The sequence below is a fragment of the Arctopsyche grandis genome, chromosome 10, assembly GCF_051622035.1.
Source record: "Arctopsyche grandis isolate Sample6627 chromosome 10, ASM5162203v2, whole genome shotgun sequence".
NCBI lineage: Eukaryota > Metazoa > Arthropoda > Insecta > Trichoptera > Hydropsychidae > Arctopsyche > Arctopsyche grandis.
Genome location: NC_135364.1, coordinates 25,675,175 through 25,701,556, shown reverse-complemented (window position 1 = coordinate 25,701,556; position 26,382 = coordinate 25,675,175). Strand labels below are relative to the sequence as shown.

General features: G+C 32.5%; 2 protein-coding genes across 4 annotated transcripts in view; one reads left to right on the top strand and one right to left on the bottom strand.

Annotated features, from left to right (window-relative positions):
- The window catches only part of LOC143917696 (uncharacterized), a 30,388-nt gene that overhangs the window by 700 nt on the left and 3,306 nt on the right, over positions 1-26,382 (bottom strand). The window contains exon 2 of one of the 2 annotated variants that reach the window (XM_077439274.1): positions 147-1,214. In XM_077439274.1, coding sequence (XP_077295400.1) covers positions 147-993 — 847 coding nt within the window. In that variant the 5' untranslated portion in view covers positions 994-1,214. Of the gene's footprint in view, positions 1-146; positions 1,306-26,382 lie in introns of both variants that reach the window. The other variant, XM_077439275.1, reaches the window with a different exon arrangement.
- The window catches only part of LOC143917697 (uridine phosphorylase 1), a 29,332-nt gene continuing 6,785 nt past the window's right edge, over positions 3,836-26,382 (top strand). The window contains exon 1 of one of the 2 annotated variants that reach the window (XM_077439277.1): positions 3,836-3,896. In XM_077439277.1, coding sequence (XP_077295403.1) covers positions 3,865-3,896 — 32 coding nt within the window. In that variant the 5' untranslated portion in view covers positions 3,836-3,864. Of the gene's footprint in view, positions 3,897-25,343; positions 25,562-26,382 lie in introns of those variants that run through there. The other variant, XM_077439276.1, reaches the window with a different exon arrangement.

Sequence of the window (26,382 nt, the reverse complement as noted above, 5' to 3'; positions counted from 1 at the left end):
ATTATTCACACTTAATAAATTGGTTCAAGAATACTTAGAATATGGCGCAAATTTGAAAGTACACGATATAAGAGTTTAAGGTCAACTCTAAATAGCGGACAACTAAACAAACACCAATACAATAAGTTGAAGATAATTAATCCTACCTGCTTTATCAAAATTGGTAGCTCCTTGATATTGTTTTCCATCATCTGCTAGATTTTTATTTGCAGTTTCGTCTTTGTAATATCCTGAATCTCCTTTGGCACTGCTCTGAGCAGCTGCTCCTTGGTTGAATCCTTGACTGCCCTGATTTGCGGTACTTCCAGCATTTGCGCTGACCTTTTCCAAGTTTTCATCTCCGACGTTCTTCTTAGCCGATTCGAATTGATTCTTATCAACATATCCACCAGAGACTTGAACACCACCCTGATGACCGAGAGATCCACCAGTTAAATAAGGACCCTGGACTAATCCTCCACCGTGGCCTCCAGAGTAAAGTCCTCCCTGTTGTCCAATGTAACCACCTCCTCCTAAACTAGATCCAGCACCTCCTGAATAACCAGCACCTCCTGAATAACCAGCACCTCCTGAATAACCAACACCTCCTGAATATCCTCCGAATCCATTTCCAGCTCCGATTCTTCCGAATTGATTCAATCCACCTCCGAATCCATGTCCTGATTGCAGTCCTCCTTGAAGTCCTTGCTGGAAGCCACCTATTCCTTGTTGGAATCCGTTGCCTACGAATTGTCCTGAACTTCCCACGTCGTATGTTCCAAAGTTGGCTGATTCGGCTTCGGCGTAATCATCAGGATTGTAAGCACTTTCCACAACTTCGTACCTGGAATACGGCCCGTTTGAAGATGCTGCCTTCAACATCTCTCCAGATTTCTGATAGTGGAAATTGTAGTTGGCTGGTAGCTCTTCATTGGCTTCCACCGATCTCGATATCACAAAAGACACGAGGGTGAAACAAAGTGCCAAAATTTGAATCGTTGTACTTTTAGCCATTTTAAATATTTTTATAATTGACTGGCTTGTGTTTTTTATTGTTACTGAACTCAACTATTCTCGAATGCGACTGATGCCAAATGAAAAGAGTGGTCAGTTTTTATAGCAAAACGATTGATTTTTAGGCAATCGAAGTTCTTGGTCGAATAGGTTTGTCGTTCTATTTTTCTTTTTCTCTCTAGACGTTCATTGTTATAATATTTGTCTTAAATGCGAAACATCTAGAAACGAAAACGAGGTTTTTGACGCATTAGCACCACTTTATTGTCGTGTTTGAAACAATGATCATATTCACACTTGGCATTGATACGGCTGTTAAGAAGTAATTAATATTACACTTGCGTATATTGCTACGAAATATGATCCTTTTAACATACAATATAATACGTGAAATTTTTATTTTGGAATTGAATACCTAAAATGAAGAAACATTATACGTAAAGGCCTCATCCAACACTTACATACATGTTGAAAGCTATGCTGTTTTATGCTGCTTAAATTCAAAAGTACCTGACGAAGTGTTTGTATTGAATTACCTGATACAAGTATACAAGTTTACATATTTATATGTCAGCCGTTAAATTTTAAAGTCTTATTTTCAATTACAAAAACACTTTTTCTGTTTGAATTAATTCACAAATTGTTATCATTTCTTTTAATTCGATATGTTCATAGTCTCGAAAATGCAGAATAAACGTATTACAGGCCTCCAGTATTTTTAAATATTATTAAATACAAAACATTATATTTAATGTTTTGCGAAATATTTCACGAAGTGAAGAAAAGTCGACTTATAACACTTTCAAATATAACGGCAGTTATTTATATAACTACATACATATGTATGTATGCAATAACACAACAACTAACTAATCGAAGTTTTTCTTAGAAGCGTCTATTAAATCTTCAAAGATTAAAAACGATGTCGTTTTCCATACAATGAACTTCATACATATGATATCAACAAGTTTCTAACGCTTTTCAGCATTTTTTTCCATAATAAAAAATGAAAAAGTTGGCTGCAGACCAAGTAATATACAGAATAAATCTCTGGCGGAAAATTAAGGTACAGTTTGATTACACTGTTCGATAAATGACGACTTTTTTTTGGTTCAGAGACGAGATATGACTTTTCTTATAGATATATGCCCAGTAAACACGAATCTGGTAATAAAAAATGTTGATTGGCTCGAGATTTGGAGATATATGTGTTTTTTAAATCGCGCGATTTTTCTATATCTTATTGCTGTTAGGTCTTCGTCTCAAAATATGTCAATTTCCTGTTCAAAATGGGTATTGGAATCTGTAGTCGTTTACTTTATCGAGGTAAGACTTTAAGTGGAATTTTAATTAATTCTCGTATAAAGATAATTTAATATATTATCCCTATTAATTCAGATTCGTGTAAATAATAGTAAAAGTTTTTAGTTGGAAATTTTAACGTTTTAAAATTCAGCACACTTCCAATTAACCATTTTAAACGAAATCAAAAAATAATGTGGTCATAACACTATCCCAATAAACATGTTTCGATAGAAAAAACTCAATATAAAATAGTATTAACAGTGGGAAAAAATCCCAAGTGAAAATGCGTACTTTTGACTTTTGATTTAAACTGAACGACTACTTAGAGATATTTGAAAGCTTAAAATTACTAAAAATGGAAGATTAAATACCTGACTATAGATTTCAATATTCATTTTGAACAGAAAATTGACATATTTTGAGACATCGACCTAACAACACTAATATATAAAAAAAAAATCGCGCGATTTAAAAAACACATGTATGTATATCTCCGAATCTCGAACCAATCAACATTTTTTTTATTACCAGATTCGTGTTTACTGGTCATAAATCTATAAGAAAAGTCATATCTCGTCTCTAAACCATTTTTCGTGTCGAACAGTGTTATAAAATTAAAAATCTATTATATTAATATCACCAATATGATATATAAATACAGACTTATTAACCTTCAAATAAAAGGTTATTGACTTAATAATTTATATATGCGTATTTTGAAGTGGTTTAGTTCAATTAAAGTTGATTAAATACAAACTGCATATCTCTAGATCAATTATATGTATATTATACAAACATCTTAACTTTAAACATAAAAAATTTGTACACGCTTTGAACCGATGAACATATATACATAAATTTACAAAATTATGACGAGATAACCTATCACGTGTTGTGACCTAATATTATATAAAAAGACAACTGAGAACGATTAAGCCTTTTTCTCAAATGTTCATAACATAATTGGATATTTGTACGTCATAACTACAAAGTTATTATTTCGATAAGGAGTTGAGTGTTGATGATATTTACACTGGGAGTAAATTCATTACGGAAGTTCGCAGTTTCGGTGTCAATTTGAGCTAGTTTAAAACTGGCGTCAAAAATACAATTGCCGTTTTATATTTATAGTCTCGGTTTTAACGAGGCAAACTCGTTATTCGAGTGGCGGTACGAAGCGACCTCTCACGCTTGCGCCGAGCCGTAAGGGCTGCCGACACTTTTCCGGGAAAAATCACCCCCCGCGGTCCAGTCTCGACGAATTTCCCGACCAGGGTGCACGCGCTCGTACTACCCCAAGTCGGAAAATCGATTTTCCCGACGACGTTTTCGTCTGTCACGCGACAAACAGCACGCCCATCCTTCTCACACGACATATCGACGAAGTCAACCTATACAATAACAATATTTTCCCGTAACACAAAACTTTACCGTTGCGAATTTCATATCTGAACTGTATACTTATTTGTTCAGCGTATCATTGGCTAGTGTGTCTATTACTTTAGATAATTTTATCTTCGTTTTTTTGCGCATTCGTACAAAATAGACTGCTACAGACTTCCAACCATGTCGTTCGACAATGATGAAGTTCGCGATGAGTGAGTATTAAATTGTATTTTCTTTTATACTTTTTGTAGTAATAACAACCTGGGGAACGTGTTCGTTCAACAGACAACAAACAACATTACGTAATGCTCTCACTGACCTGTTCAACGGTTTTCATGACCGTAACAAAGAACTGTTTAATCTTTGGGCTTATCAAATGGGAATGTATTGCATAATGATGATAATTACAATTGCTTGTTATGTTCGCTTAATCATATTTGTACGTTTATTTTTGCTCAATCAACGGAAATCTAGATAAACTGTATCGACAATAATGTTATGTAAATATGATAGAATCAATAATAAAGCGAATTATAGAGGATTGTTATTTTAAAAAATTCGATGACTAATTTCGAAGAACTGAAACTTTTCGTGCTAAATTTTGATTTAATCTTAGTATTGATTACGCGTATTTGTTTTAGAATTCTTTAATCTTCATTTATGTGTATCTATATAACAATTTTTAACAATTTAAATCGCTTTAAAAGATATCTAAACATTTTTCAATGTCACAAAGAATTTATTTTATGTGGTACGTTTTTTTAGACTCTTACTTAAATCGTTTCTTTCTTTTCATTTTTCAATGATATGCAATATTTAAATAAATATAAATATAGTATTGGTTTTATTCATGCTTCCTGAAAAAAATTGAAAGAATTCGATGATTTTAAATCAATGATAATACAATACTAAAAACGGTAAATTCTTCATACATAAAAAAAACTCAAAAGAGCGGATTGATTTTTTACTAAATTCCTTATCAGTTTTATTTATTCTTTCGTAGATTAATTTCCAATTCGCAATATCTTAAGTGTATCTATATATATACTATCTGCAAAAATTTTGTTCAAAAAAACACACTTCTTATGTACAAACCATACCTTAAGTCAATAACTCAATTTGATCAATACTTCAACCATAAATGTTACATGTTTTATATTAGATTTTTGAGATATAATCATATATATTGTTCATTGTATAATATACATTTATACATGTGTCCGATATTGACATGAATAAATAATGAAAAATTACGTATTTATATCGCAAATAAGGAAAAAGGTAGAATTTTCCTTGTAGTATAAAATTTCCTTTGAAGTAATTTGTTCACCGCATTTTAATTTCATTCGAATCCAAAGCAAATACGTAAATGAAACGGTTCGAACGAAACGGACAATTCACTTAGTTCAATTCAATTCACTTATTTATGAAAAATAAACTTGACAGCGTCGTTCAATTTGCGTTGAATTATATATGAAACTTTCCCGTCGATAATTTTCAAACGCTTTCCAGACATATCAATGATACGATGCATATCTATTGTCTCAATAGACGAGAAATTGCAAGGCTTATTATTTACGGCTTTCGTTTGACGTTAGACAAAGGTGTCAAACCGGATATCAGCCACAGACAGACAGATGGACAGACGCCATTGCAACAGAGAAATTGCTCGACCGGAAAATTACTTGTGCTGGAAAATTTCTGTGTCAGAACACGCCGTTTCGGAAAATTCCAACAGACGCGACCCTTTTCTGCGTCACCACTCGAAAACCCCCATTAGAATAATGAAAATTCGGGCCATTATCCATTTACTACCATTTGATCGATTGATTTATAAAATGTCCGTTTCGTTAAGCACTTGGATATTTGCTCGGTGTATTATATTTACCTACATATGTATACGAAAGAGAAACTTTCCTCGCCGATTCGAAATGTTTGTATTTTATACACGTATTTTATAAAGTTTTGAGTTAAAACTTTCAACGTCAAAGTTTGCAACGGTCGGTTTATGAACTTCGAGTTTGCTTTAATTTCTTGTTACTCGTATTCTTTGCCTATGTATGTATAGTATATGAATAAAATCGTGATGGAAATAAAATTTGAACAAGGTTTATTTATTTTATTTTGGTTTCGTTCGTTTTGAAATTACTTTATAAATGCATTAGACGCTCTACATACTTTCATTTATGAAATTGTCGCTTTGTATTTTGTAAAGCGAGGGTTTTAATAATACAGAGAAGATTAAATTTCTGCGCAGCGAGAATATTGCTATACATAAATTAATTTGTACATAATTATATTATCACCAAATATACTGTGGATCAAAAGTTTTTTTTAGTAAATTTTTAACTACATATTTATGGATAAGATTTTATATATTTTATTCTTTTATTTTATTGTTACAATCAATATACACTCGTCATTACAGATCGCTCCAATGCGACGAGTTTACGATAACGGTCAGAAATACAATAATACATATACAATCAGAATACATAGCATATAACAATTAATCAGTACAGAAATAATAATCATAGAGACATCTATGAATTATTTTTAGATTTTTGTGTACAATTATTATTACAATTTTTATACATATAATAAACACGAAACTATAAAGATGTCTATAGAGATATCTATAGATTTCAGATTACTGTGGATAATTTTTACAAATTATACACACAGATTTTGTGACAACAGGAAATGAACTAATACCAATTTTCAGGAACCGTTTCAACAATGATCAGATAAAATTGGCAAACTCTGATAGAGAAACGATCGATTTGGAGTCACAATACCCCCAAACTTAACTAGCAGTTTGACGAGGACTCGAACCTTCGACCGCAGTGGTGCTAAATATATACGCTACCATTAAGCCAAACTGCTGGCTATGTATAGAAAATTATCACTACTATCCAAAATAGTTTATTTTTCTTGAAAACAATCGGAATTCCTTTCACACTACGCAATTTAATTTATTAATCAGATAATCTAAGAAAATTTAATTTGTAGCTTAAATTCTACGAAAAAATTAAGCTGTAAATGTATGTGTATTAGGCTGGTGCAAAAAACATGAATTTTCATCGATAGACTTAGTGGGAAATTATTGTCTTATCAAAGGAATGTTAGTTAAAAAAAAATCATCGAGAATTCAAATTGCCGTTTCGCCCGCCATACAAAGTCTCCATACAAAGCACATCGCGATGGGTATTTGTATAGGGTTTCCTACAGTATATACCTTCAATTTGAATACAAAAATACCCCAAAAATTTACGAATTTTTCGGAATATAAGGAGACCGAAATGACCTATTTTGACGCAAAATGTCATGAATTACGACAAAACAGGTCATTTTGGCCCCCTTATATATCATAAAATTCGTAATGTTTTGTATTCATATTAAAAATATAAACCCAAGGAAGCCTTTAACGACTTTAAATTTCAAATTAATCACGAGAACATTAAAGAAATTACGATTTTCTGAAGAAAAAAACGCTTCCCCCATACAAACACCCATTGCGAGCGCGGCGCACTTTGTATGGGGACTTTCGGTCAAAACGGCGACTTATTCTCATCAATCAGCCAAAACTAGTAATCACAAATGACTGATTTATACTAAAATAGATTACTGTTAACTGTTTATTTTTTTTAAATACTAAAAAAATCTAAAATGTTATATAAAAAGAGATATTATATATGAAAAAAGCCCGATTTCGAAATTTTCGTCGAGATAAATTGATTGGGTGAAGGCACAGGACATTGAATAAAATCAATAAAAAAATTTGTATAAAATTATTCGAATAAGAAGATAATTTTCCATTAGGTCTATTGATGGAAATCCAAAATTCACGCTTTTTTCTCCGGTCTAAAGAATAGTCTTCTTTGTTATTTACGAAGTGTAGTTCAATACTTCTATAACAGCTCAAATTTGATTTGTTAAAACTAATATTCTTTATTTTTATAAGCTGAAATACGTACATATCACAAATAAAACAAATATGTTTACTGACTGCTATAAATATATTGAAAAAAGCATGCAAAAATCTGAAACTTCTTACGTCGCAAAATTTGTTCATTTTTCAATTTAAATCTTAATTTTTTTACTAATCAGCTTAAAAATTATCTCACCAACAACAAACACTGACTATTTTTAGTATACTTACATACATATATCAAAACATACCGTCATTAGTGTAAATATTATGATAAAATCAACCAACTTCCTTTGAACGTTTTAAAACCGTGTTAAATGCTCACTCAGTACACATAATAACGTTAATGAGCTTTAAAATCTAATAACAACATACAAAGGAAAATTTCTCCAGTCACAGCTTTCCACTATTATATAAACACCGGTATTTATCATACATAACCGTAAAATTATGTATATATTATACTTTCACGCGCAAACACTCATCATATTATAATTCTCCGTAATATTAATACAAACCATTTTATCTATATTACCGTACAGACAATTGTTTGCGTGCAATTGTATGAATGAACGTAAATTTTATGAATGGAGTAATTGCAAAGGCTCCGTGGAAAATCATATAGAAAATACATCGACATTGAACATGTATTAAGCGTTTAGGTGTCACGTTTTCAAATTCCGTACGTTCACTGAACCGCATTTTCAATCGCCGTTTCTCAACACTTGTGCATTTCGAAGGTCGAAATGATCAACTTGTACGGATAAAATTTAAACTGGCTGTGCTCCAGTTTTTCCTCGTTAGGTTGCTAATTTTACACGTTGGATCAATATGTCCGTGGGCGTCGAGAAAACTGGAAAATTATGCGAAAATTCATCGTAATTTTTCATTTAGGCAATACGGGGCGAACGTGTCGCGAATTATGATGGCTCTGAAATTTCAACCGCTTATTAACATCCTTGATATTTGCGTCACAACACAATTTAGCTTAAAGTAAACATGTATACGTGAATCTTATATAATGCGGATATTTATAATGCATAAATACATTGCAAATGAATCCAAAGACGGCATCTATTTTCGGAGTCGAAAAGCTGTTAAAAATACCGTTTCAATAAAAAAAAAATAGTCAACATTGTCAATAACGGTTCGCTTTATAATAGAAAATGTAATGTTATCTAAATTTTCCACCTTCAGAGTATTGTTGTTTCAAAACATTAAAATAGATATTAAAAAAAACGTATTTTATTTGATGTAACAATTTAACTTCCTCTTACTTATACTACAATGTTGTATAAAATATATGGTAAATAAAATGTTAAAAAATTGATAAATTCATAATAGATTATTGAACTTATGCACAATTTGATATAGCAAAAGAAAATTTGTTAAATTTAGTAATACGATGGTAATCAACGACGGTATAATAAACTGCCGGAAATACGTTGAAGACGGTCGCATGATTTCAAATGTATGCACACTTTATATTTACAATTTTACACATAATCAAAAAATATTCTAGAGTGATTACAGTCTTATTTAACATATTGACATAAAAAATAAATCGCATAATATCATGTGAATTGTGTGAAAAAAATCGCAACAGAACGCCTACTCGGAAGTGGCAAAAATTTGATATGTAGAGTTTTGTCTAAAAAAACAGACTGATGTGAGTAATTTTAAAAAATCTGCAATTTCGCATGTCGTTTTTGTAAAAATATGCAAAAATATACTGTTGTTTACTGGCGTTAAATTTTGTGAGTTTGCTTTTATACCGCACAAAAAATTCATGAAGTTGGGTCTAAAACTTATTAAATGAGGTAATCAAGTTCATTATACAAAACTACGTCCATTCATTCTGTTTTCTCTGGATTAATTCTGCCGGTTTTAAAAACTCTAGGTATATATTCTTATAATTAACACTGCAGATTATATTTTATATTATCGCAATGATTCAAATGAAACCGTATATCATAAACTTTGCATATTTATTACGATTGAAAACAATACTGTTTTCTTACACATACATTTTGTTGATTCAACAATTCTCAAACACAATACGTGTGTAATATAAACGATATATACATATGTATGATAAAAGTTCCGAATAGATTCTCTTAGTCCAAAATCAAACCAGAAAGTCGAAATCATTCAATAGATCAATCCAGTCTGAAAAATGTCAGAATGTAGCATGGGACATTTGGCCGTAACACGAACATGTGTACAACATTATAATATAAACATTTTAACATTTATTGTATAACTTAAACGTTAGACAAGCGGCGAGAAAGCCTTGGCCTAAGTATGAACACCGCATCGGCCATTTCAATTTTATAAAAACACGTTTCTATCATTCATTATACAATCTATTAGTGAAGTAAAAAATACATGACAGATAATGAAAGCCTACAATGCAAATGTTATAAGATATGGTGTGAAAAAGATAAATTTATAAGCGTTTAAACAATTAAAATCTGACAAAACGAGTGGGGGGCGGAAAGTCAAACAAACAAGGCTATTGGCAATGGGTTAGCTGTCACCGTCTCCAAAATTTTTGGGTTCTTAAACGTGTTTATTACGATTATATTTACCAAATCTCTATCGGTGGCCAAACCTCGCAAAATGGCAAAGTTTCAAAGCGATTAGAAGAGTTTAGTAACTTTGTCAGACTAACTGACGAAGTGAAACTAATAAAAACCTTGTAATAATTTTATTTTACTACCGCCATCTATGTTTAAAACTAAATACTGGATAGACGTCAGGCAATTTTCAGAAATTCAAATTTCAAACGCGTCTTACACGATATTTTTGCACCATCGTAATGGCGGAGGATCCATTTACTTATATTGATGACCAAAATGAGCAATATGGCAAAGTATAGAAACGATCGGACAAGAGGCAATTTTTTTCCTGAATCGTAATCGTAAGTGAAACGTAAAGGAGGTATGTAAAAATTGATTGACTTAACTGTCATACTAATATGTATGTATTCGATAAATTTGAGACCTTTTTAGACGAATATTTGTGCAAAATACAGCATTGATTTAATAACATTTATTTACGCAGGTTTGAGGGCCTCATTTGAGAGTTTTATTAGACTATTTTTTCATGTGATCTGAATATCTGAAATGAATAATATTAAAATTTACTTAAAATAATAAGAAATGTTGAATATTTATACAACCGAGTGATCTTATTTCATAGGTGGTCAGACTCCAATATAAATAAATAAATATTTAATAATTGTATTCTTATACATATAAAATGTAGTTTTTCCTAATTGATCTAGCCGTCATAAACTCATGCACTTAATAGTGTTTTTATATTTTTTCCCAAACTCTATTAAAAACCTACATTAAAAACATTTTTGAACTGGCTTTATTTCAGTTTTTCATTGTGTTTTTTACACCCATATAAACATTAAAATTTTTAATGCAAAATGTAAAAAGTGTTCATTTATTTTTATTCAAATTAATATTAAACGTACTGTTTTGGAATTTAATTTATATACAGCATAATAAAAGCCAACAAGTCAGACTAAAACGTAATACAACCTTTTACATCTTATTATGACTTCGTCCTCTGGAGTATTTGCTTCCAAGTGAAAGTCAACTGAAGGACGTCCCCTTTCAAATTATAAATTCTAACTTTGTTATGTCATGAATACTACTTTAGCGATAAGATACTTCAAAGACGAAACCAACAGGTAGCTTTTTCCGACCCTCTAACTTTAAGGGTCGGAAAATTAATGTGGCCATTCACTTCACGGAATTATCTACCGACAAATTTGCCCGTCGTAACGATTTCCCAGATTCCATTCACTTCACGGAATTATTCATCACCAAATTTCTGATCACCAAAGATCACCAAAAATAAAATCGATTAGACACACGGAGAGGTACATGAAAAAAACGCTGGTCGGCCAAATCTGCACCGTCGCGTCCCTTCGCAAACCTCACCCCCTAGAGTGTTTTTGATGATATTTTATCCATATATTGACATATGTAGTAGCTACCATTAAGCCAGCAGTATGGCTTAATGGTAGCGTGTATGTTTAGCACCAAGTGATCAGTGTGTTCAATCCGCAATACTGCTGGTTAGATTTGGGGGTATTTCTGACCCCAAACCGATCGTTTCTTATCGGAGTTTGCCAATTTTATCTGATCATTATTGAAACGATTCCTCAAAATTGGCAAAAAATCATCTTTCCTGTTGTCACATATCTTCTGTATTTATTGTGTGTATAATTTGTAAAAATTATGTACAAAATCTAAGTCCATAGATGTCTCAATGAATTAATTCTGTAATTAATTGTTATTTCGTGTTCTTCAGCTTCTGGAAATAGAGTGATTTATGTAATAATAAAATGCTGCATTGTTTGTAATTAATTGTTCAGGAAAGCGCATTGGGATCTTCTTGCCAAGCCTTCCTGGTATATATAAAATTCACATATTTGATGAAATATAGGAAAAACTTGTTGAAATGTAAGATCGTACGAATTAATAATGACATGAAGATACGCCTCTCGCAATTGAAGTCCATCCACGCGTTCCGTGCCGCACTTTTGAGTTTGTTCTTACCACTAGGTTATCCTGTTTATATAAATTGAACATTTAGCCGCAATACTTTTTCTAACAATGGTTTACGATTTGTTTATGTATTAATAGCTGAATTTCATGACGTTTATTAAATGGATGAATAAGAAATGATTTTTTTTCAAAAAATTTCAATAGTTCCATGCCCTGAACCCTTCTTAAAACCATCTACGGTCCAAATTACACTACTATTCAAAAGAGTATGTCAAATTTGTTATTACTAAATCGATAATTGTGGATTTGCACAGCGGACAAACAAACAAGTATGCATTCATTTATATATTTAACCAGCAACATGCTTTTAACTGAGGGGTCGCGGGTTCGTTCCCATACCTGGTGTTGCTGGTCAAACCATGAATATACAATGTATAGTCGGGTCAATCGTTTCCTATCAGAGCTTGTCAATTTATCTGATTTCATTGTTGAACTTTTCATTTTTGGGAGCCACCGACAAATTGGCAAAAACCATTCCTACCCACTACATATGTCACCATTATTTGAACATGATTTCAAAAATTTAGCATCGATAACATAGATGTCTCACTATTTTTACTTTACCTATGTACGTAGTAACAAAATATGAAGTTTTGCGATCATGCAAAAATTCTAACTCGATATTTTGGCTGATTTGAACTCAGAATCGATCACTGATCACGTTTTCACATGTCTGTGTATTTTGGGGATTTTTTGAACACCGTTAGTCTCATCGAACTGAAACTTAGTATCTGTTACTGAAATTTTTATCGACACGACTTAAATTTTTTTCAAATTTTTAAGTTGACCGGAAATGGTACCTCTCCTTATAGGTGTTTTTTTTTAGTTTTTGAATCAAATTATCTCGCAAGCCGCTAATTTTATATATAGTGTTTGTATTATGCTTATATGTCTGGTCACACAGTGACGCGTTAGAGTATTCTGAAATGTCACTGTAGCTAATATATAAATAAATAAATAAATACGCAACGAGGAGAATTAGTTTCGGCGACAAATTAATTTAACAAAAGACACTCGGAAACAAAGTCAAAAGATTTGTCTCTCACAGAGTCTGTCGTAGGGTCTCCGGATATGACAATGGTGGTAGGTAGAATCCTATCTACCGAAAAATCTTTACACACGTACCCACATTTACGACTATTATATGAAGTGAAACAAAGGTGCATACTTATTTGACCTTTCAGGCCAGAGTTTCGGGTACCCAACCCATCTGCAAAGTCGCGTGACCTCTTTCTGGTGCCAAAAATGAGGACTTATTTACACGTTAGCAGGGGGTGTGCAGGGTCAGGGTGTGGGTAGGCATAGGGTTCGTTAGATAACTAACCCCCCCTAACCCTCTGCCCATACCCCAGTCCTACCCTCACCAATGTACCGCACAATGGCAGGGCGTGTGCGAGAGAAACAGGGTTGCCAGACTGCTCTCGCAATCGATACGTAGACTACGGTAACCAACCGTGAGACCGAGAGCTCGACGAGCACTTTTCGCATGAAATGTTTCTCATAATACAAATTGCGCAATTATATCCCCTATATTAACACACTTAAGATGGCTCAGCACCTCCTCTTTGAAGTATATTTATTTCAACCAAAGCTTCCACGTGTGCGAGCCACTTGTATCAATCAATGTTCAGTACTTCATTCCAATCTTAAAAATAAATATGATGAAGTTTTTATACTAACATTATTAAGTATACGCACATATGTATATATGTTACAGTCCGATTGTGCATTGCATTCGTTTATGGACATACTAATTTGTTCGTATGTACACGAACCAATCTGGTCAGTCATTGTGTACACAACAAAACCAATCGACAAACGAACTAGTTTGTTCGTCTACAGATTAAAATGCATACGTTTGAGTATTTTCAATCATTTGTCCCATCCTCTATGTACGTGTTTTTACATAGTACATTTTGTACGTCCCGGCAAAATACGCTGCTGGCGAGATCTTTTGGATATTAAAACACAAAGTGTCCTGTAAGAGTTTCCTGATTTTTTTAGCTTAATTGTTGTGACGGATCCAATTAATCGGTGCCTACCCCTCAGTTTCTTGCAAATTTAAGTTATTAGCATCTCGAATTCGTTAAATCTTAACAAACTTAAAATGCTACCTACATAATGTATTTCTCGCAAATTAGCTGTGTATCAATTTTTTTTTTGATTTTCCATAGATGTCTCTATTATATTAAATTTTACATACATATTTACTGTTATTTTATTTTAATCGATCAATTTTTGTACACTCGTCATAATAGAATAAACACACTAAATTATATATTAATACATAATTATAAATTAATAAATAATCTATGGTCAAACATGGCAAGTGCATTGCAAACATCGTATAAAATACGATCAACGAATATTTATACAACAATACGATTTTTTTATGCAATAACCATCCACAGAGACATCTATGGAGAGAATTCAAGATTTTGCGAGAGAAATGGGGAGGGAGAGCCAATTTTTCAGGAATCGTTTCAATGCAAATCATAAAAATTGGAAAACTCTAATAGGAAACGACCGACCTGGTCACAAACCAAAGTCTGGCAAACAGCAACCAATGTGACTCGAACTCGTAACCACACTGACCATAGCAAGATATGCTAAACACTAGTCCATGCTGCTGGTTATGTTTGAAAAATTGTAAGTACTTATGTACAAAAATAATCTTATACATACATTATACATATGTCCATTGAATAATTCCTATCATGGCACATATGATGTACATACTCGTATGTATGTTTGCAATAAAATAAAATATAGTTGAAACGGAGATTATATGTACATAGCAACGTTTTAATGCTGTTCTAGATGTCAAACATTTTTGACAGCTACAAGTTTCATTCGACATCTATTTGAATATAGCTTTAAAATAATGGCTGAAGCAGAGCCGTCATTCCAAGGCGGATATCATTCTCACGCTAACCGTTAAGCGCGGCACGTACTGAATTCCCTCTGGGCGAAAACACACAGCGATGAACGGCACATCGTGTGCATGGCTCCCCGCTATGGATGGTCTCCTACATTTCTTCAAATATGGAATACACCGTTATCGATCACTGTCAAGCAAGTATAAATACAAGGGTACAATTTTACCGAAAACACCCCAGAGGGTCATTCGCTTGTGAGAAGTAAGCTAGAGTATAATGCGATTGTGTGGAATCCGCATGAAGCAAATTACTCTCTGATGATTGAGAAAGTGCAAAAAGCATTTATTCGTTTCCTATATAGGAAAGAATATAGGTATTACCCATATCTCTACCCCACTCCTTTCCTTTTGGGCATGCTTGGGTATAATTCCCTTGAACTTCGGAGAAACTTCTCATTAATTCGTTTCGTTCTCCTGCTCTTACGTGGTAATACGTCATGCCCGTTGTTGCTGGAGCAGTTGGGACTTTATGTCCCTAATCACTATGTGCGTGGTAGACATCATCATTTGCTGGCTGTACCTCCTGCCCGCACAGTCCTTTTTCGAATGGCTCCTATTCCAAGAGCTATCCGACTTCTTAATGAAATCGTTGCTGCCGAGACTGAATGTGATATTTTCCACCTTAGTGAGCGTAAATTGTCGGAAATTACTCTAACCCATTTATCTGGTAGTCTGCGCTCATCATTATTTTCATGATTGATTGTGATTTATGAGTGAAATTTTGATTAACTCTCTTCCATTTGGGCCTTACAGGGATGTTTTGTATTTGTAGTTGTTTCTTACATATTTATTGAAACTGGCTGTAGGTGCAAGGCATTCCTTATGCTATATTTTATTTGATATTTTTACTTTATCTGTTATTATTAAATGCTATTTTTTATGTTTATGTATGGATGTATTTATGTTTATGTTTAATTGTTATTTATTTATTTTTTTTTGTTATATTTTTTGACCATTGTTGCGCTTTAGGAACTCCTGTTATGCCACAATGGTGTGTTTAGAATAAATAAATAAATAAATTTTGGGCCGGGGCGTGCTGGGCGTGCTGGGCGTTCTATGAATATGTGCAACGCACGGCCCATTTTTTTCGCATGTTTTCGAGTATATAAAAAAACCACGTGCCACGTGCACCGCTGTGTGTTTTCGCCCTCTCTCTCTCTCTCTCGCATCTGCACGTGCACAAGGAGCTTCCCGCGAAAATAATCATTTCTGTTGATATTGATCAAAGATTTTATTTCCTAATGACATAATTTGAATCATAGAGGTTTTGCTGAGGAATACACCAAATATGAAGACCCTGAATTAAGTATATTCAGTGAAATAAAATAAAATTAAGTACGAATCACTCGCAATCCATCACCGTGCGGTAAGTGTTAATTTAGTGTGATATCAAATCGTATAAGGTCACATTAATAAAATATTTTATCAGTATATTTTTAGAACGGCAGATAGCTTCGAAAAATGCCAATAATTGGCAATTATTAGACCACCAGTGGCTCCTGTTATTTATTGGCAATTTCTATTCGCCTTGAAAAGGTTTACCACGCCTGGCCAGCTGTGTGCAATATGCTTAGCCGCATTTAAATAGTTCTACGCAACAATGTAGGCCAACAAGATATATATGTACACTTGGTTGAAACTGTGTCGCTATTGATATTGCACCCTTATTTTTTACGACCAAATATCGATATTGTATTACGCATTTGCATATACATAGTAATATATTTGCACACGTATGTCAGTTTTTTCCAAAAGGCTTGACCTCTGAATCTATCATGAAATATCTCATCTCGATATGTAATTTATCTACATACATACGTAATTGCAGCAATTTATCAATACAAAAAATATGTGATCCATATTTATAGGCATTGCTTAATTTTTAAAAAATGCATCATATGTGATAAAATTCCAATTTTTATCAATGTCAAATTTACCAAAGTCAAATTGATATTGATAAATACTTATTCCTTGCATATATGAATGTATATATATATGTATATCAAAATACCGCAGTGTTTTGATAACATTGAAAAGTTATTAAAATTTCAAAATATAATCATTTCAAATATAAAAATGGAGAGAAAACCATACACTCTATTTCGTTTAACTAGGAATAAGTAAAAATTTCCTTCAATTCAGGAATAAGTAAAAAACTAATTTCGAGATAACTGTTGGAATTTCCAACTGATATGAACTATTCTTGGAAATAAATAACATCGTGTTGTTTTCATCCAAAGTACGTACATATATAAAATGTGTCATATAAATTTGTAGATACATGACAGTTGCTGACAGTTTTATCTTGAGCTGATCAGCTATTCTCCAGCCCTTGTACTTCAAAAAGGGGGTGCTAAACAGACAATAGCGAGAAGCAAACTTGATTGCTATTGTCTGGAGTCAATTTGAAGCTAGATAGATATTCTTAAATGATTAATAAATTCAAAAAAGCTTATAAAGTAAATAGTGTGAATACAATATATATGTATTTCTAGTGGGCATCCCAGGGAATAGTTCCAAATATATCTCTTATACATATATGATTTATTCTCTAGCTCCTACGCAGTGCCGGTTTTAGGGGAGGGCTAGGTCAGACGGCTCCCGAGGGCGCCAAATAAGTTAGGGCGCCGAACGATGCGCCAAATGCGCTTTAAAGTTTAAAATTAGAGCGCCAAAAAACATTCAAAATTTTAGATTAGAGCGCCAAAGGCAAAAAGTCTTTCTAAGGGTGTTTAGAAAATATTGTCCGAGGGCGCCATTGGGTGTAAGGCCGGCATTGCTCCTACGTAATAATACATCATGCCTCTCATTGCTGAAATGGTTGCGAATTTATGTCTCAAATGACAATTGGTGTGGTATACATCAGAATTTGGTCTGCTTCCACTTCCCGCACACAGCTTTATTGGATGGCTGATGGCTCCTATAGCGAAACACATCCTTCTTATAACGATATCACCACTGCCAAGCAGTTGTATTTGGATTATTAAATTGAATCATCAATAGCATCAAATTTGGCTAGGAAAAGATCATTTTAAATAATGGATCAAGTAAGGATGTTGAGATGGAAATACATTCATACATAGATAGGACATGTGGCTAGATAATAATTGACGAAATATATACACGAAAAGTGTTCGATTAAAAGCCACAAAAGTCCACGAATCAAATTGATTTACTAAATAGGGAAAATGTGTGAATGAATCCATATGTTTCAACTCGCTTGTGAGAAGTAATCTATAGTATAATGCTATTGTGTGGAGTCCGCAAGAAGAAAATTACTCTCTAGTGATTAACACAGTGCAAAAAACATGTCTGTTTCCTACATAGCAAAAAGGATGGGTATTACTCATATCTCTACCCTACTCCTTTCTTTTTGTGCATGCTTTGGTACAATTCCCTTGAACTTCAGAGAAACTTCTCGTTTATTCGTTGGGACAACAGTTGGGACTTTATGTCTATAGTAATTATTTGCGTGTTAGACAACGTCATTTGGTGGTTGTACCTCCTGCCCGCACAGCTCTTTATCGGATGTCTCGAATTCCAAGAACTATCCGACTTATTGATAAAATCGTTGCTGACGTGCCTGAATGTGATATTTACATATTATTTTAACCTATGAGTCTGGTAGTCTGCACTCATCATTATTTTCATAATTTTATCGTAATTTATGATTGAATTTCTATTTGGGACTCACTGAGATGTTTTTTATTCACAGCTGGTTTTAATACATTTGTACTGACTGTTGATGCAAGACATTCCCAATTTTTCTGCTATATTTAACTATTATTATACTGTTTTGCTGCTATTTAATTTCTACATAGTTAATATATTTTTTACATACCTCTTCTTACTTCGCCTTACGATTATTGTTTCTTCTCTTTTATACATATTTTCGCTCACTGTGGCGCATTAAGAATACATATATTTATTTAGTACAAACTTTAAATAAATATATGTATTGATTTTCAAATGATTTTTAGTATTACTAAATTATGTTCACAATACATCTTATATCTATTTTAATAGCTACTGATCTACTGATCAATTTATATTTTACAATAATAATTTAATTTTGTTAGTAATCATAGTATTGTATTATTCTAATGTTAATGTACAGCGTAATCGGAAAAAGAGCTCAAAAACCTATTTACAATTCTTAAATAGTAATAATATCTAAATGAGTAATAATATGTGTTTCACATTTTACATTTTAATTTATTTTATCCTTATCAAACGGACAAATGCTGACAAAAAGTAATAAAGTCATGAATTACTAGGCTTAGTCTACTTTTTTTAATCAAATTTATGCATATCCAGAATAACCTTCAAGATTTTCAATGACTTACTATCTTCAAAGTCTAGCATTTCTATTTATTTAGACTTAATTGCTGCAATTCGGGCTAAAAATATTATCATTTCATCTTTTCAATTATATGTATGTGCATATGCATATACATATATGCATCCAGCAATGGATTATAGTAACAAATAAAAAAAATTAATCATCTTAAATCCCATATTTAGCCAACTGATCTAAGCACATTGGTCTATGGTAGTTGATATGTTTTTCAATAGCAATAGGCAGAAGAGTTTTAAACAGTTAATAGAGAATGATTTATGCTAATGTAAATTGTGAATTGAATATCAATTATTCAATAGCATTTATGTGAAATAAAGTATCCAATAAATAACCGATTCACTGAAGAGAGAATCGTTCAATGAAAGTTTACAATAGCACTAATTTAAACAAATAAACAGTCATCCACTCAACATCGTTGACATAAATTGAACTTACTACATACATACATATGTATAATATGTATATATAGTATATATATATATTAGTCGAAAACATCACCCAGAGTACGCAGAGTTCATCGAACAATGAAAAGATCAATTATGTCATCACCGAATACTGACGAAAAAAATTCAAAACATTTGTGACTCACTGCGTAATATTCGAAATTAATTAGACACTTACATAAATCATTGTGGAGATGACCGTGAACTTTCATAGCCATAATGAAGACCAATTCAAACATTGCGGAAAAGCACCATTTGCATTACATTAATGTTTGTGTGTATCCCCTTATCTCGGGTATTTTTATCTATGACGCTTTAGTTTAAGTGGAAAAACTGTTTCTGCCCTTTCCGCTTCGGCTGTTTATAATCCGTTAATCTAATCTGAGCTTATGAGTAAAATATATGAAACTGTTGATTCATATTTATAGGGCAAAGAGCTGTAACGAACATATTTTCGTTCGATGATTAATATGCAGTACCATTGCATCAGCTCAGGGTCATTTTATCCATCAAAACTTATGCCCTATATGTATGTAGAAGTGATTTTAACGACTGAGTCTAAATATTTAAAGTTTGCATTTTTAATATTTCAATATTATAAACCAGCAGACTAGTGATTAGCATATATGCTTTCGAACATAGTGGTCACAGGTTCGAGTTCCACTGGTTGCGTCCGGCCAGGCCTTGGTTTGTGACTCCTCGTCGATTGTTTCCTATCAGAGTTTGTCAATTTATCTGATTTTCATTTTTATTTTGCAATATTTTTAGAGTTAAGTAATTAAGAGGGCTGGACAGCAGCGCCTTGTCCATACAAACGTACTATACTTCTCCCTACCTCAATTATGGCACTAGAGAAATTATTTTTTAATATGCTATGGATATCCACCATTGGGGTGCATCTATCGTTTTATTTTTTTGATTAATTATTTTTTATAGGAGCTAGGAGCCGCCAAACATCTATAAAATCGCCTCTTTTTTAAACCCACGAAAAGAGTCTAGCGTGGTTATTTAACGGTCGATTTTAAAAAAAATACGCTGATAGATGCACAGAAAATATCTTTCTCATACCGATGATGAAATTTTTTTAAATATTGGTCCAGTTTGGGAGGAGAAAATAGTAGAATACGAAACCTCGATTTTGTCAATTTAAAACACGTTTTATCTGGTCGAAGCGCTACTGTCGCATTCACTCAATATATATATTGATATATATATTGTCGCATTCACTCAATATATACATACACTCAATATATATATCAAAGAAAGGAACGGTAACAAAATTAAGGTTTCGGGTGTACAGCCCTCTTAAGAATGTATTTTTAAATTAGCTAGATAGCTAAAATTATATAAATAAATAAAATAAATACATATAACAACAGTTTTTATTATTTTTCATACAAAAACGTCACAATATGTACATGTACAGTCGCGCTCACATAAAACGCAGCATTTAAGTAAACCGTTTCAGTACGGTTCCCTTCTTACGAGCTAAGGTTATGGATTCGATTTTGTATTTCAATGATCTTAAAATAGTAGTTAAAGAACATCCCATTTTATTGGAAATTGACCGCGATGATAATCAAGTCCTTGCCAAAGTCACGATTTTCACTTTTTGCTCCAATGATAATTGGGTGCGTTTGTTCATATTGATTACTTCGTATTCTATTTTAATGTTAGCACGACGAAATTACCCACAAAACTGAACCCAAATCTTAGAAAACAATCATATTCAAAAGATGTGATCGTTAAAAACCCAATACATAAAGGGATAATATTTTGACTACCCAAAAACAGGGTAAAACAATGAGTGCTGCATTTTATGTGATGTAATTTCACTGTGACATACATATTTATATATTTTACATAAATATGTATATACATATACCAGGAAGGCCTGACAGGTAAACCTCAATGCGCCTTCCTGGCCAATTACAAATATCGATATACAATTTTTAGAATAATTTTAACAAAGCATCTATGGATAATTTTTTTTATATAAATCGTCAAATTTCTATATGCCGAAAATTTATGAACAAATTTGTGACATTTTCATACGAATCGAACACCAACTTGAAAATTGCGATAAATGGGTAAAGGTTGTCAATTTTTTGGAACCGTTTCATTGAAAAGCAGATAAATTGACAAACTATGATAGGAAGCGATCGACCTGAAGTCACAAACCAAGGTTTTGTATGTTTAGTTATAAGAACCTAATCAGGGTCACGAAGAATCCATTTATATATTTATAAAAATAAAGCTTGATAGATTTTATTTCATACAAACATACAAATATAATGAAGATTTTATGTATGCTTTTTTTTCAATGCCTGGAAATTGTAAGCAGCATCTGCTTCTGATATACATATCTTTCAAAGCAGTACAAATATAAATATTTATAGAAAAATTTAATATACGTAAGGTGTGTACCAGGTACAACTTGGCATATTCAAACATTATCGAGAAATAACAAAAAAAAAATGGAAATTCCAAAGAAGACAACGTGACATTTTCAATTAACATACCCAATGTACGTACATAATATTTATTCAACTCACATCACGGTCAATTTTTATCATAATGCTAAATTCTATCATGATTTTAACCACAACAAATCAGTATATGTTTTCTAGCTTGTACATAAATATCGATTTCTATTGCGTGTGCCTATATATATAATTCCATTTAGCATTGAAATCCGGATAAGTCCGGTTTCGCTGCATCCAAACGTGGGTTTACATAATACAACAATCACTAGTGGATATTTTTGTCCGTTGTTTGGATAAAATGCCGTGGAATGGGAATCGAAAATCACGATCAAGGTTACTCGGATGGATTTTGTGTACATGTATTTTTTTCACAATTGCGAATGCTAGACAGGTATGTTTACATTTATCGTTTGCATTCGCCAAATATTTGAAGAAAGTGTTTGCATATGATGTGTACATATCTAAGTCATCGATAACTCCACTCATATATACATATATGTATTGTACATACATATGTGAATGCGGTTTTTTTATCTCACTATGCAACGAATGCATTTCTATACAGTTTTTGGACAGGTGTTAGCAACAGCTGTTGCAAACGACCGTTTAAAACGGTTTTCAATTGTTAAGTTTTGATCATTATATAGAACTTTGATTACATCTTCTTAGATGTATATGTAAACATATAATAGATTAGATCTTCTTAGATATATATATATATATATATATATATATATATATATATATATATATATATATATATATATATATATATATATATATAAACTTGATTTTAGATATTTTTTTGTTCATTTTACAGAGGAAAAATGTATTAAATAAATTTACATACATTCATTTACTTAATTTAATACCCAACATATTATTGTATAACTAGTGTTGTAAACGATGTAATATCTTCGCATGGGTGTTGGCATATTAAATTATAAAATAATAAAAAATTAAAGGAAATGTGTATTCGATCCGCACGCGGTCTAATTTTTTTCAAATACTTTTTAAATATATTTATATTTAATTGTTCAATATGAAAAAAAAATGGTAAAAACTACCTATCTACCTACATAGAAACAATATTAAACACCAATAGAAAAATTAATTGTTTAAATAAACTTTCAAAAGATGGCGTTAAACGCTCAGAGACTTAGCGCCGTATTTGTCTAGAGGAAAAATTGGTAACAAACAGTATATATGTATATGGTTCGGTGATTACTGGTCACAAAGTCACTAAAATCTCTATAACGGAACATCTGGCAGCCGAAAAGTTCATCATACTAACGATAACTATCATACTAACGAGAACTTGTGTGCCAAATATTGTGTATTCGCGATTTTAATGTGACCACCGCAATGTGACTAATAATCCAATTAATATATATAAGCTTTTTTCTTTTGTTATTATATTCGTGTACTTATTGGCAGTGGTTTATTTTATTGTGTCATTACAGTGGCAGACATTTTGTACATATTCATACATTTTGTTGACAGCGATTTAGCTATGACGTATGTACATATGTTAGTTCTTTTTTAAACGACTATTATAGTACGGCCAGCGTTATCGCAGATGCACAGATACAGAGACACACGGACACACATAATAGCTATATTATATATAGGGTACCATTACCCGGCAAAATAGCCCTATTTCCAGACAAATCAGGTACTTATCACGACAATAATGCGAATGACCATCTCTAAAACATTTCGCCATGCAACTACAATGAGTGCCCCACTCTAAAATATCTCGCTCGACAGATTCGGCAAATCAAACGTCAAATGGGTTGCCAGTAAAAAAATAATATTTGATAAAATAATAAATAATAACAACCTAATCTTAAATAAATAGAGCCAACCCCAACTTAACCTAATCTAACCTAACCCTTAAATAAATAAGTATTGGCTGCTATGATATTACGATGTGTTTGGATGGATATTACGATGTGTGAGTGACCATGAGGAGAGTGGGAATGGACAAGAGCGGGGCGACGCACTATCATTCAACTGTCAAAAATTATAATTTCACTGATAGGGGCCAGTGAAAATGTAATTGGATATGATTTCCCTGAACTATACCCAACGAAAATGTACCTGGTTATGGTTTCACTGAAACGTAAAATTTTATTTTTGTTGCTGACAACCCATTTGACTTTGATTTGCTGGGTGGACCCCAATTGGATCTTGCGAGCTATTTTAGAGATGTTAATTTAACATTAAATGTCGTTTTGACATATGTCATGTAGTATATTTTACAGGCGTGCCAAAAATATTATCCCTTATACTACAATATATGGTTCGGTGATTATTGGTCACAAAGCTCTCGCTCAAAAGTCACTAAAATCTCTATAACGGAAAATGTGGCCGCCGAAAAGTTCATCAAACTAACGATAACTATCACACTAACGAGAACTCGAGTGCTAAATATTCCGTATACGCGATTTTCATAGCAAAAATTGTCTTTTGGGCGATCGCAATGTGACTAATAATCCAATTAACCTTATATACATATATATGATGATATTAATTTTTCAATCTAAATCAATCTTGACGCAGACTTGTGCAAGTAATAGCTCGCATAAACAGAATTCCAAGTGGTCCATTTCAAGCCTCAATTACAAGATGCCAAACGGAACGATCGAGGAAATTCAATTAAACGTCCTTAAAACGTCAACACACACACACACACATTTCAAGATATTTCATCATATACTTTCTAACTGCTCACAACCAAACAACTATGCTAAATTCTAACGGTGACGTACATGTGTAGTTCTCCGTGGAGGTGTGTCTCGCTATTATCTGCCAAAATATTGTGCAAACAAACCACGTCATGCGAATTCAAAATAAACATAAGCCGTTTGCTAAGCGTCTATAAAAGGAGGGGCAAATGGCCAACTCGTTTCCAGTCGTCGATTAGTCTTCGTGTGTGTTTGTCGTTTCCTACTATTATATATATAGTATAGTATTATATCCTCATAATAGTATCTACGATGCCTTGCACTTGTAATTCTATGGAGTTGGATCATGATGTCGTTCACTACAATGGCTGCGAAATGAACATGATGCAAAATGGTGATGATAGCAACCATACTACTGAAAATGGAAACGTGTCGTGCAGGTTTATATATTGTTTTATACACATTACTATTGAAATTATTGCTTTGAAGTGTTAATTTGTGTGATATATGTATGTATGTAAGTACTGTGAGGAATTGTTCGAATAGTTTTATAAGTGGTGTATATATTATACTAGCGGTATGGCTCTTTGTTTGCGTTTATTTTATGTTATTTTACATAGATATATAAATACAGGAAGACTCCAATGCGCCTTCCTGGCCAATTAGTTACAAACAATGCAGCATTTTTATTACACAAATCACTGTATATATTTCGAGAAGCTGAGGTACATGAAATTAAAAATTAATTAAATTAATTAAAGAATTAATCCATTGAGACTTTTTACAAATAGAACATATGCTACAGTGAAAGCATATTTCAAGTGAAAATATATTTTCACCAATTCAAATGTATCAAACAATGAATATACAACGTTTAACTGCATAAATTTAACCGTAACAACCCAATCTTAAATTAATAGGGCCAACTCTGTAACCTAACCTAACCTAACCTAACCTAACCTAACCAATCCTAACCCTTAATAATAATACCAAACCTAACAATCTAATATTAAATTAATAAAACCAACCCTGAAAATGTAACTGTTTATGATTTCACTGAAACGTCATTGAAAATATATTTTCACTTGACATATAATTTCTCTGTGACACATACATACATAATACAGAAGATTTGTGATAACAGGTAGGCATATTTTTTTCCAATTTTAAGGAACCGTTTCAACAATCATCAGATAAAATTGGCAAACTCTGATAAGAAACGATCGACGTGGACTTATTTGATCTTCATTGTTGAAACGGT